General features: G+C 46.4%; 1 protein-coding gene across 3 annotated transcripts in view; it reads left to right on the top strand.

Annotated features, from left to right (window-relative positions):
* CDK18 (cyclin dependent kinase 18) overlaps positions 1-12,786 on the top strand; it is a 514,702-nt gene extending 501,916 nt beyond the window's left edge. Inside the window, exons 16-17 of one of the 3 annotated variants that reach the window (XR_011282882.1) lie at positions 1,496-6,785; positions 6,913-12,786. Coding sequence is in view for 1 of the 3 variants with exons in the window: in XM_069633152.1 (XP_069489253.1) it covers positions 1,496-1,530 (35 nt within the window). In the remaining 2 variants the exon portion in view is untranslated. Of the gene's footprint in view, positions 1-1,495 lie in introns of all 3 variants that reach the window. The other 2 variants (XR_011282881.1, XM_069633152.1) reach the window with 2 other exon arrangements.
* The last annotated feature ends 1,435 nt before the right edge of the window (positions 12,787-14,221 follow it).

Consider the following 14,221-nt stretch of genomic DNA (forward strand, 5'->3'; position numbering starts at 1 on the left):
TGTTTTCTCTTTGCGTTCTAAAACTTACATTCCTAGACTCCCCACTGCAAATCCAGGACTTCAAGTGCAAGAACACAAAGAAAACAAACATTGGACAAGCCAACAGTTTGGGCTTTTACGTAGGCCTGGTTAGGCATTTGGAAGGTCCTGCCATGATAGTATGACCTGACCTGAAGATGGTAATAGCCTGGAAATGGTGTGAGTACCTGGTCATATGAGATCAGTGTCTGGCAAATTAACTTCTAATATATATATATATATATATATATATATATATATATCGGTGTCCAGTCATAATATCGAAAACAAAATTTCGAATGTCAAAAAAGTCGAATCAAAAATGTCGAAAAAAAAAATGTCGAATTATTTTTTTTTTTCGATATTTTTTTTTGGGCTCTAGTTTATATAAAAACAATAGGTAAAAACAAAAAAACAAAAAAAAAACGGGGGTTGGGGGGAACCCCCCCATTTCGAAAAAAAACGTCATAAAAAATAAATTCGACATTTTTTTCGACATTTTTGTTTCGACTTTTTGACTTTCGAAATGTTTTATTTCGAAATTATGTCTATAAACCATATATATCTATATATATATATATATGTATATATATATATATATATACATGTGTAAAGTGTTGAATTTGCCAATGCTTTTTTTAACAGGAAATCAGTACAAGGAACAGATGCAAGTACACACATATTGCTCATAAATCAAGTGACTGAATGCACACTTGTTTAAGACCTTTTTATTGTGTCAGGAGCAGGTTTACAGGTGTAATGAAGCTATAAACTCTCAGGCTAGAAGTAACACTGGCAGGCCCTATAGAGCAGACACGTTTATGCTACTCTGTGATAGAGTTAGCTCAATGAGATCTTAGGAGGGTGTGCTTTGGCCGGGAGGCCATCCACCTCCCATGGCCATAGGAATTGGTATGGTCATGGGCGGTGAATGGGTGGGTATAAAGCCATACAACACACACAAGCTTTGTCTGTCCTCACATCCCGTCTCCTTTCTACCTGTACTCCAATGCAATCCTTTCGGCTTGTAGTTAAAACTAAAAACAGGACTGTGGGGGTCCTATTAGCATCCATATGGAATGGAACCAAAGTGAGTCACTTGTCACACTTTATTTGTTTAATGTTATGATATATAATATGATTGGTTATTTATAACACCCAGAGGTTTCTAATCGCGGACGCAGGAATCGAACCTGTGTTGCTCCATGTCTTCTTGCTTCCAAGGTGACCACTTTGCCGCTGAGCTATCCTCCCGAGCAAACTTAGCTTTGGGGAGCAACACGCTCTGTAAATCCATTGGTCCTACGACCCTTGATCCTCCATTTCCGAGCCTGCACTATCTTTCACAGCCTTGCACCTGCCTTAAAAGCTCCCAATACCCATATAGGCCAGTTTGGGCTTAGAATCCCAGGTGTCTTTAGGGACTTAAATGTGTTTCTCAATGACCCATGATAACTCTTCTCTTTCTATTTCACAGCACGAGGGAAGAACAGACGACAGAGTATATTTTAAGAGCAGCCACCTTCGCCCACCCTTTGACCTCCGAGATCAAAATGGCCGCCGGAAAAGGAAAGACTGTGGCAGCCCAGAGATGTACAAACTGCAGCGTCCATCTCGTTGGGCCTGGACTGCAGGGAGGGTTCAGGGGTGGTGCCGACCAACCACTATTGATGGCCTGCTCCCCCCTCGCCACGTGGGCACCAAGGAGCATGCGCAAGGGGCAGTAAATGTGGGAGTGTCTCAGCCCAGCCGCTGCCACATCTGGCCTCCTACCACCCACATTTTCATCTCCTGCCTCCATCCAGAGTCCTATTGGAGAGTGGGTTGCACATTTCCAGGTCAAAACCGAGACTGCCTCTAAGCAGTCAGATGCCCATCTTATCTCCTCCCCCTACACTCCGATCTGCCCTCTTTCTACAGTGCCCCCTTCCTGATCCCTGCCACCCCAAGATGCAAGCATGATGTTAAAGATGTGGGCTAGGGGTACCACTGATGGCTAGAAAAGGGAAACTGTGTTGTGTAGCCAAACTCTGATTACTCGAAATAATGGTGGTTGTGACCTGCATGGGACAGTCCTGCAGAAGTGTGTTCCGTGCGCTTCACGTTGTTGTCACATGTGTAGTGGAGAGTGGAATAGAAGCGCGGCTCAAGGTAAATCCCGGTTCCACGACTCTGAAAGAGAAAGTCCTAGCTCTTCGGTCTTGTTGCTGAGAGCACGGTCCAGCGTTTCTGCTGCCTTAGCATCTCCCTGCCGTGGATGCTCAATGGTGCCTGTAGACGCATATGCTTGGTGGCCCGTCTGGTATGTGTGCAAACGTGGATCCTTGATGTATAAAGTAGGAGATTGCAGGACACATATCTCTTTAGTCCAGCAGCCATTATAAGAGCTTGCAGCATAGGATGTTAAGCAAGTTGTGACATAGCAGGCACAGCTACCGCCTGAAGGACTTTCCAATAGAAATGGATGTTCTGTAAAAGAGATAGCGATGGGTACCTGCTTTGCACATCTGGCGTAACAGCCATGCTTCATTAGGGCCCCGGGTGGGCAACTAAGCACAGGGGGCGGGGGTTTATTCGATGATGACATTTTGCTTAGTAGTACATTTATATAAAATTGTAAGAAGTGGGAACTGGAGAAAGTCACGTCGGTTTTTAATCAAACCAAAACACATAGATGGTTGAGTTTGGTTTCAAGCGCACAGAGCCTGTCACACCTCTGTATCTTCAGGAAAAAGACCACTACTTCTAAATCATGGCCCACCTATACAGAACAGGTGTGTGTGTTCTTTATTGTAATGTAAACATTTAGGTATCAAAAAAGGGTTGCTGCTCTGTTTCTTCTACTAGCCAGGTGTGAATTATGGCGGGAAATATGGTGATGAAAGTTGAAAGCACTGGCCTTCATCGGCTCTACCAATTTCTCACAGTGGGAAGTGAGAACTTGGGGATCACAGACCGTGATCAGCGGGAGCCTTCGTATCCCCCTGCTCTTACATCATGGGCAGAAGTTAGATTCACAAACGGCTTCCATGATTAACAGAAGACATATGAAAAAACACGCAACTCCACACCACAGGAATCTGGTCAAACGCAAGGTGCTGTCATTGAAGGAGGCACCAAGACCGTGTTCATCAAAAAATATATATTTTACAGATCGTCCTCGAGTAAACTAAAGCTTATAACTGTAACCATTCTGATAGTGTGGAAAAGGGTGCTGCTGTAACTGTTCGTCACTGTTGCACAAGAGTTCTGATTCTCTCACTGTTCACTGTAAGAGAAATCCACTATTGTAGTTGCCGATCATCAAGAGATTCTTCAGCAATAAATGACCACAGCAAAATGGATGCTCCGCTGTCACTGTCCATCACTACAGCCAGACCAATCGGATGATGCTTTTCTTTATCCCAATCAAAGAGATGATCTGTGATTGGTCTAGAAACAGTTGCCCACCATAGCTCGCCCGCACCATAACAGAACCTGTGCAATGCTGCACCCGATCATCGTTCAGCAACCACGATTTTCGGCTGGAAGAGGACTGTTTGTTGTTGCTACTAAATGGTCACAATTTAGTGCCACAGAACGGCAGGAATCCTCAGCTTGGAGTCTCACAATTTAAGGAATGTTCTGAAATAGACAATGGCATTATTTGGGAAAGTTGCTGCTGCAACTGTTTGTCACTGTATGAGGACTCGAGGCCCGCTGCAACCCTTGCTGGTTCTTAAGTGAAGTTTGGGCCTTTGGTCCCTCTAAGCCACATAAAGTGCCCTTCTCTAGTGAACACACTCTACCAGAGGACACCACACAATAGCACGGGATGTGCTGCTGTGCCTGTTCACCGTCCGATCCATTTGCAAAATTTAGAAATCTGATACATCAATTGAAGGATTTTAAATACAAATAAGGAACACACTGCGTTAATATTTTTGCAATTTGAAGAAATGTCCAAGGAAAAACTACTGCTTTTATCTTGGAGATGGACAACTTTAAAAGCAAGGGAATGGCTTAACTTCAGCATGGAGAGAATCCTCGTTAAAAAGGTCATTTACAGCTGTAAGGTTCATTTGATGTCAGAAGAGTGCACTCATTCAATGACATCATAGCATATGCCTTATGTTGCATGAAGAAGTTGCTGCCGCTGTAACTGCTTGTCACCAGACTATGAGTCCTTGTTATTCTCTTCTGCCATCATCAGTCACTATACGTGGAAGCCATGAGATTGGCTTTTTGTTCCTGTGTGCGAGAGCTTGTCATTTGCACAAGAGGTCAAAGCTTCAACTGCTTGTCAAGAAAAGGCGCCATGCCCTGGTTTAGCCAGCCATCACCGTGAGAAGGATTGAGAGCAGAATTCATCACTGTCCAAGTGGTCACTTTTAGAAGAACCCACCAGTCACTGCTGAGAGTAGCACTGGAAATGTTTGACTGGAAAGCCTGCTGCTGTGTCTGTTTATCCCTCCAGATGAAGCCTGTGCTGCAACTCGAGATAACTAATAGGCAAGTATTGTGTGGACGCTTTTTCACCGATGACGGAAGAGATTGCCACCGTTGGCGATGTTAGACGATGATAATATTGCGATATGAGGCCAATCACTGTGGGAAAATGCAGCTGCAACTGTCCCTGTTAAGTGAGTATGATGGCCGCTTTATGTCCTAAGGAATGTGCAGTTGCACGAATGTGTTGCCACAAAGAAGGCCGAAGCACCAGAGTGTTACTATTAAGATGGTGCCGCCATACCTGTTCATCACTTCATGAGGCAAGCAGGCTCGGGTTATCAGTGGCTGGAGTGTGTTATAGAGGTTTATCCCTACAAGGAATGCGGAAGTGCTCATCTTCTCGGCAGTTCGTTTCCTGAGTTGCTTTTCGCTGCCGATCATCGCAGAACTTCACAAGTTTAAGACAATAATAGTCGTCGGATGAGAAATCCTTGCAGGTTTGACCATGGATCGCACTCAGTCGTTTATTTAAGGAAATGGCGGACGGTGCCTGTACCGCGTGGCAATTAGTGCAGCGCTAAAAGCAGAGTCCTCTTCTGTAATACTGAGTGAGGACTCCTTGTTTGTGCATGGCTTTCTGACACAAGGAATCTCAGCGGTTTAGCACTGAATTACTGATATTCTGCTGTTGCTGTAACCGTTTATCATTGTATAATGGAGCTGCTGCTGCAACTGTTCACAGGGGCGGTGTCAGGGTCTTTCAACCTTTTCAAATGAAAGGGGCCTCGAGCGTCAAGGGTCCCCTGCAACTGCCCCCATGTTGTCAGTCAGCAGTCTTGTACCACAGCAATATATTCCTTTCTCTGTTTTCGTTCTGTAGCTTCCAATCACAATCTGCGTTTCCCGGAGACCTTCCGGCCATCACTTCCCACGGCATATACAAAAGTGTTTTCAAACACTGGTTCCTCCACATCAGCAACTTGTTGACAAAGAAGGGGTTATAGCTCTTCTGTGAGCATTTAGTGTTTAAGGGCCCTGCTGGCTGGCAGTCTCCTGATAATCGATGGCTATGAACCTTATCTTTGTTGCCATTCTAATGCGTGCACTCCAGGGGGTCTCGGACTGTTCACTCTAAGCAGGAGGCCCCCCCAGCCATCATGTTGAAATGGGCCCCCACACATCTTCAGCCGGGCCTGACAGTTCGTCACTGTATGGAGGACTTCCTGCTTCAACAGTTGATAACCATTTGAGGGATACTAAAGCAGCCCGTCCATCTCTGTTTGAGGCACTTTATGCTGCTATAACTGTTCATCACTGTTAGAAGGCTCCCACTGCTGACTCCGCCCCAGCTCTACCCGTGTATCACTGGACAAGCATTCAAAGGTTGTTGTAACTCTTCACCACTGTGCAAGACATCTGGTGTCATAGTAACTGTTCTCTTAAAGAAGCATCGTGTGCACCCCTAACTGTTCATCACTTTACAAGTGATATGTTGCTGCTGTAACTGTTCATCACTTTAAAACTCCTCTGTCGCATCACGTGAGGGAGAATCAGCTCTGTAATTGGATGAATAGGTACAGAAGTTGTGAGAGCTGATATCCCGGTTGCAAAGGTGTAGAAAGCGTGAGAGTCCCTGAGGTGACATCAGTGATACATAGGTACAAACATGAGAGTCTCATTGGCGATATCAGTGGTGCACAGCTACAGATGGGGTGAGGGTGCCAGTGTGTGATATCAGTGGTGTGCAAGTGAAGCAGCGGAGAGTTCCTGGGGTGATATCTGTGGTGCACGGGTACAGGAGAGAGGTCCTGGGGAGATATCTGTGGTGCACAGGAACAGGAGAGAGGTCCTGGGGTGATATCTGTGGTGCACAGGAACAGGTGTAAGTGTTCCTAGGGTGATGTCAGTGGTGCACAAGTACAGGAGACAGGTCCTGGGGTGATATCTGTGGTGCACAGGAACAGGTGTAAGTGTTCCTGGGGTGATATCTGTGGTGCACAGGAACAGGAGAGAGGTCCTGGTGTGATATCTGTGGTGCACAGGAACAGGAGAGAGGTCCTGGTGTGATATCTGTGGTGCACAGGAACAGGTGTAAGTGTTCCTGGGGTGATGTCAGTGGTGCACAAGTACAGGAGAGAGGTCCTGGGTGATATCAGTGGTGCACAGGTTCAGGAGAGAGGTCCTGGGGTGATATCTGTGGTGCATAGGAACAGGAGAGAGGTCCTGGGGTGATATCTGTGGTGCACAGGAACAGGAGAGAGCTCCTGGGGTGATATCTGTGGTGCACAGGAACAGGAGAGAGGTCCTGGGGTGATATCTGTGGTGCACAGGAACAGGTGTAAGTGTTCCTGGGGTGATGTCAGTGGTGCACAAGTACAGGAGACAGGTCCTGGGGTGATATCTGTGGTGCAAAGGAACAGGTGTAAGTGTCCCCGGGGTGGTATCTGTGGTGCACAGGAACAGGAGAGAGGTCCTGGGGTGATATTTGTGGTGCACAGGAACAGGAGAGAGGTCCTGGGGTGATATCTGTGGTGCACAGGAACAGGTGTAAGTGTTCCTGGGGTGATGTCAGTGGTGCACAAGTACAGGAGACAGGTCCTGGGGTGATATCTGTGGTGCATGGGTACAGGAGAGAGGTCCTGGGGTGATATCTGTGGTGCACAGGAACAGGTGTAAGTGTTCCTGGGGTGATATCTGTGGTGCACAGGAACAGGAGAGAGGTCCTGGGGTGATATCTGTGGTGCATGGGTACAGGAGAGAGGTCCTGGGGTGGTATCTGTGGTGCACAGGAACAGGTGTAAGTATCCCCGGGGTGATATCTGTGGTGCACAGGTACAGGAGAGAGGTACCGGGGTGATATCTGTGGTGCACGGGTACAGGAGAGAGGTCCTGGGTGATATCAGTGGTGCACAGGTTCAGGAGAGAGGTCCTGGGGTGTTATCTGTGGTGCACAGGTACAGGAGAGAGGTCCTGGGGTGATATCTGTGGTGCATAGGAAAAGGTGTAAGTGTTCCTGGGGTGTTATCTGTGGTGCACAGGTACAGGAGAGAGGCCCTGGGTGATATCTGTGGTGCACAGGTACAGGAGAGAGGTCCTGGGGTGATAACAGTCGGGTGTAGGTGCCGCAGATATGAGAATTCCTTGTGGGATATCAGTGGTGCACAGGTACAGGAGCGACGGCCCCTGCAGAGATGTCAGTGGTGTATAGACATGGAAGGTCTACACCCACCCTGCGGTACTATTAAAGGAGCACTGGAGGGGTGGGGTATCGCTAGGCTACCATTACAGGTGTGATGATCTCTGCGGTGAATCAGATGCTGTGCACGTGCGTAATGTGCGCGTGGCACTGGTGCTGATAAAATGGGAGAAGATGCGAGCGCCCCCTGGCTGGCGTCAGAGGGGCACGGGTGCAGAAGATGGATATGGCCCTGGCAGTGGCCCCTCTGGGGGTGAATCGTTGAGTCGCAGGTGGAGAAATACACACAGTAATTCACGAGCTAGGAACAGCTCCCACCCAGAAAAGCTGCCTCTAAACACAAAGTCATTTGTGTTACACAGATGCTCGAGTGTTCTGGATCTACAACCTTTGGCTCTCCAGATGTGATGGACTACAACTCCCATCGGCCCTTCCCTGTGTAGTTAATGGTGAGGATCATGGATTCGTAGTCCACAATATCTGGAAATGTGCTGGTTTCAGACCCCCGGAAGGTAACACTGGAGGTTGGGGGTCTTTCTGGGTCATGTTCGGTTCATCTGCTTGTGCTGTGTGCTGCCCTTGTATTGTCCTTCCCAGCCTTTACGAAATCCTTTAGTCCAGGCCAGCTGTGCAAACATGGGCTGTGACCCCTTCGAATTAGTCTTCCTGTGGCAAAGCTTAGAATAATTACCTGAACTCTCCCCCCCCCCCCTCCCCGCCCCACTGATCCTCCTCTATCCCACGCGGGACAAGCTCTGCACGAATGCATTGTGGGTGCTCAGGTCACCTAATGACATGGAAGAAGGTGTCTACGAGTAGTGACTTATTACCAATGTACCCAGCTCTGGTCCTGCCCTTACACAACCCGTGATCCTGGGCAAATCAAGGAATCTTCTGTACCGCAGTTTCCTTATCTGCCAAAAAACGTGAGTGCTTAGATGCAGAGTTGATGTCTACCTTTGAGAAAATGGGAAGTCTTGCATAGGCCAATATATTAATCATTATTTTACATGATTAATATGTAGCTAAAGATGTTAATATTGGTCCAAAACAAAAAATGGGCTTCATATCATATCACTGCTTTACAGAGTCTAAGGTCGAACCCGCATATCCTGACATGAAACAGGTCAAAAAGAATTCAAAAACCAATACATGTTCATTGAAAATGGAAAAATGCCGCTTTATTCTGGATGGTGCAATGCAGCGCTCTTGGCATCGATGCCGTGGTCCCCCGCATCTCTCCCCATCGCTATCAGTGCTTCCAAGCCCCTCGTCCCGTTTCCCCCAACAGACCAGGCCGCCTCTGGATGTGTAGCCACGAGCTTCAAATATAGCTCCTGCATGAATCGCGTGGACCATCAAGGCAATCAGACAATCCAGAGAGAACATAAAAGTGAGCGAGGGAGCTGGAGTGAAAGAGGCGGAGGACGCACTGTCCTTGGAGGGTGTAAGTGGCGATGGAAGATATGGTTGGCTGTCTCAGAAGGACATTTGGAGGTTTCCACAAGAGCCAGCACCACAGAAATCCTGGATTATCTGGGCTGGAGTCATAAAGAGCCTGACATGGGACTGACTGCATGCCAGGTCACCTGGACTTTTGATGCACTGACCTATGTCAAACCTGCTCATGTACTCATGGGCCTGTGGTTCTCTACAGGAAGGCTTGGGTTAGTTGAAGTGTTGGCTGCTTCTGGATTCCACATCTGGGTGCCCTGAATGATGTCCCCATGGCCCCTTTCCTGAAGACCGAGGGTCCTTGGTGGGATTTCAGGGTTAAGGTCCTCCCTTTCCAATTCGCCACTGCAGTTTATTGGTCCAGTCCTCAGCACACAGTTCTGTCTGTGCCTATCAGCCCGGGTGGTGCATGATTCAAGATGTCCAGCCTTAAGGCCTATGGAGTACGGCTGCTCCCTGCTGCTATGTTCCTCGACTCCCCATGCCACCCCCTCAGGGTAGGGCCCGCCTAGAGCGTGGTGGCTGCGGGCCAGACCCCTGGACTGTTGCCGTCCGGCGTTCCTCCCTCCCCGGTGTTGACAGTCTTGTAATGGAATGCACTTTCTGGACCAATGTCGCCCTCTTTTTCTTGTTCTGTGTCGATGCACTGACTGGCAGCGCTACTTTTCAGAGACACTGACACCTACGTACAGAACCTATGCCAGGAGTTGTCCAGAATGTACCCCTCAGGTGACACATTCAACATGACAAAAGTTGCACATACATAGAAAAGTTGGATTTTGTGTAACCCTAATATGTGAGTGGCTATGTGGGAGAACGAATGGCTGGGTGAGCAGATTGGTGGGAGACTGAACAGGTGGTTGAGGGAATGACTGAGTGAGGGAACATGAGGGTGAATGAAAGAGTGGTTGAATTGTTCAAGTTATTTCCCAGTGAACTCTGGTGCAGGACACCAGGAACAGCCACAGTGTCAGCTCCATCCACTGTACGCAGAACTGGTCCAGCCTGAGCAGCTGGCCTGTTAAGTTATGGCACACTGGTTGAGAATTATGTGGCCTGTTAAGTTATGACACACTGGTTGAGAATTATGTGGCCTGTTAAGTTATGGCACACTAGTTGAGAATTATGTGGCCTGTTAAGTTATGGCACACTAGTTGAGAATGATTTGGCCTGTTAAGTTATGGCACACTAGTTGAGAATTATGTGGCCTGTTAAGTTATGGCACACTAGTTGAGAATTATGTGGCCTGTTAAGTTATGGCACACTAGTTGAGAATTATGTGGCCTGTTAAGTTATGGCACACTAGTTGAGAATTATTTAGCCTGTTAAGTTATGGCACACTAGTTGAGAATGATTTGGCCTGTTAAGTTATGGCACACTGGTTGAGAATGATTTGGCCTGTTAAGTTATGGCACACTAGTTGAGAATGATTTGGCCTGTTAAGTTATGGCACACTAGTTGAGAATGATTTGGCCTGTTAAGTTATGGCACACTAGTTGAGAATTATTTGGCCTGTTAAGTTATGGCACACTAGTTGAGAATTATTTAGCCTGTTAAGTTATGGCACACTAGTTGAGAATGATTTGGCCTGTTAAGTTATGGCACACTAGTTGAGAATTATTTGGTGCATCCCAGCCCTAGACAAAACTTTGTGGCACTGTCAATTCTCATGTGGTTGGTGATTTAGTTATCTGTGGTGGCCTGTTCTGGGGGGGTCTGTGGGGTGCTTGGTAGGGCGAGGGGTCCTGATGGGACTGGTGGCGGTTTCAGCACCTGTCAGGCTTCCCTACCTCTTGTAAGTGTGTTGATGTCGGACAGGGGGGGCAGGTTCCTCCGGCTTTGCCAATCTCCTGCCCGGACAAAGGAAGAGGGGAGAGTTAGGAGTGGGCGAGGGAGAAATCACTGATGGTCCTGGTTTGAGGTTCAGATATAACTAGCCCCCCATCTCCTGCCTGTAGGGGTTCTTGAGGAGCAATGGAGAATCTGCAAGAACCTATTGACGGCTTCTGTTGCACAGGGTGGGTGGGTCAGGAATCTGTGAGCCTTCTCCGCCTCATGCCTGGACGATTCTAGATGAGTCTGTCATTTGGTTGGTGGATGACTGTTACTTTTTGGACCACTGTATGCCCAGACTAATTTCTACCTGTGAAAAACCAAAAGCACACCATGGACAGATAAATGTCAGGTAGTTGCGCTTCTCCAGTTGTAGCACTTCTTGGAAAAGAAGGAGCTATCAGTCAACATAGGGCGTAATGTGTGTGTGTGTGTGCGTGTGTGTGTGTGTGTGTGTGTGTGTGTGTAAAGACCTCTGGCTCCTCTGAATAGAATACAGCAAATATCACTCCCATGCCACACTGCGCATGCCACACAGCCTAGGCCAGGCCTTGCAAATTATTTAAAATGCCACTAGACCTGCAGCGCGAGTTCATTAGTTACATACTCGACCAAACAGAAATGCACTCGACCTACGTGACAAAATATTTTCCAGTGTTTTCTGTGAAATGATGCATGTCACCATAAGTACACTTCATATTTGGTGCAGTGCTGACATCCAAAAGCCCACCATGCACAGTGAAAGGTTTATTTTCCATGTACTGCAAATAAAGTTTGCTTGCAGTAAATGTCAAATAAAAGTTTCAAACATACCCACACCCCCAGCAAGGCACTTGCCCGTCATAAAATCTGCTCGTCAATGTGAGTGGGCTAGTAGATTTTGGGCCTCATTACACGGATGGCGGTGAACCATGGCGCTATTAGCGCCATGGTTCATGCCGGTAAAATACCGGCACCGCCTTGGTGGAAAGGGGAATTACCGCCCTATTCCAAGGTTGGCGGGGCGGTAATTCCCCCTTCCACCATTGCCCTTCCCCATTCCCATTTTTGCCCCATAGGGCTCTATGGGAATGGGGAAGGCGCTAATTACGGTACCGCAAATTGTGGTACCGTAATTAGCTCCCTGGTCCCTTTGCGGGTTGGTTTTTAACGCCTGCAAAAAGCAGGCGTTAAATTCCCCAACCCGCAAAGGGACTTCGTAGTAAGGCGGTAAGGATTTACCGGAACCGGTAAAATAACGGTACCGGTAAACCCTTACCGCCATCCGTGTAATGAGCCCCTTTGTGTTCTCTGCTAGGTAGCAGAGTTGTATAAAGTACCCAAGCCCCACATATAGCACATATACTCTTTCACACCCACACTACCTCACACTGAAGATATACCCACAGTGTCTCTGAAAAAAACAGCCTCTTCGTCAGCCTATAACCCTCTCAAACAAAAGAACACTGTACTGTGAATGTTAGATATACAAAATATATATATATATATTTCTTGTGATTCCCTTAAATAAAGGAATTCTATATTAATATTATTATACTATTAACTGTAAAGAAGATCATAAAGATAGAAAAATAAAAAAAATGCTGTCTGATGTTAAAAGGTTTATTCCAAAGAAGTTGATTTTTAAAAAATTATTTTTATGGGCGAGTTTGGAATAAAACAGGAACCTCCCGAATGGAATGCCAACGTGTCCTTTAGCTCGATGTTTGAATGTTTTATAGAACATATTTCGATGTTTCTTTTTTTTGTATTTCACAATGTGATCTGACCAAGTATGTCGCGCTTGAACGCATCCTCGCCGCAAACGCCCGGTAAATATTCTGTACCTCTGAAATAAAGGACTGAATGGAAAACTCTGGGGTGATTATTTTTCCAAGCCGCCGTGTGGTCCTAAGATGGGTGGGGAAGCAGGAGGTGATTGGGGGTCATGGCACGGTGTGGACCCACAGGAAGCAGTTGAAATATATGAGACAGGTTAGAGATGAACACTTCACAACACTATCCTTTTCAATATCTTGCCCACCCTTTTTCCTTATTATGTTAATAACATTGACATCAAAACCTCCCTTATTTCAATACTACACCCTATTATAATTTCCTCGCCCAGAATACAACACCTTACGGGCCAGCATTATTTATCTATGGCCAATGTACTTCATCTTAAATCCTTTTTTATGCTTTACAACACATTAACTTTACACCATTCTATGACAAAAATGTAATTGTTATCATTCCAATAATATGTCTACAAGATTTATTTTTAAAAAGCAAAATGAATGCCTGAAACTTTCACAAAGGAAAAATGGCACGAGTTCAAAGATGTAACCACACACCCAGAGGCCTAGAGAAAAACAAAGGAAAATGACAGCACATCAATAATAATAGTACACATTTTATTTTATGTTATATTGACATGCTTTTATACTGCACCAAATCAGCATAAAAGAGAGAGATTTAAAGAATTCTGGGTGCGAAGTGTAATTGTTTTGTGTATTCTTATAGAACTTTGTCTGACTCTTTGCCACAGTTACTTTCTTACTGGGGACAGGGATGTTTTTATGGTAGTGGTATTAGGTAAGCGAAACGAAGTCACAAGACTAAATCCTCGGATGAATATGTTAAGATCTTTGTGTGTGATGCATACAATATCAGCACTCGCTCTCTTAAAATCTGAACACAAATAAGGACTGTGTAACAAGATCTAATCTAATCTTAAACAGTCATCGTTTTTTATAGAATGTGCGGAAGCGGCACCAAGTGATCATATAGACAGTTGGGACAGGAAGTCTTTCTTCACTGTCGATGGTTATCTAACAGGCTCTGCAGAGCTGCACAGAAGTTAAATGGAGCGATATTTGTGCGGTGCAAGGAAGCCGGGAACGTGAAATTCTGGAGACCAGGCGTCAGCTATAATGGAGACTCAAGGCCATGGTGGAATGGAAGCCATGGAGATAAATGCAATGTAAGCCGATACACAGCTGCTCACAAAGTATCAATTTAGAGCCTGAGGAAAAAATACTGTGCACCCTGCGGTTTCAGGGGGACAATAGGCCAAGACCCGCTGTCAGTGAGGAGGACACAGTTGAATTTCCTGGTGACCGACAGTCACAAGAAAGGAACAGGAGATTAGGGTAGGTAAGGAGCGATGTGGAACAGCCACGCAGCAGACAGGCGTGTGAAAATGTGGTGCGAGAGAAATGCCAAGAGAGGTTGAACATACAATTGGAGAAAGGGCCATCAAATAGTTTCTCAGACACTGAAACCCTGAAAACAGAACACAAGCATTTG

The sequence above is a fragment of the Ambystoma mexicanum genome, chromosome 13, assembly GCF_040938575.1.
Source record: "Ambystoma mexicanum isolate Mex_15411 chromosome 13, UKY_AmexF1_1, whole genome shotgun sequence".
Lineage (NCBI taxonomy): Eukaryota > Metazoa > Chordata > Amphibia > Caudata > Ambystomatidae > Ambystoma > Ambystoma mexicanum.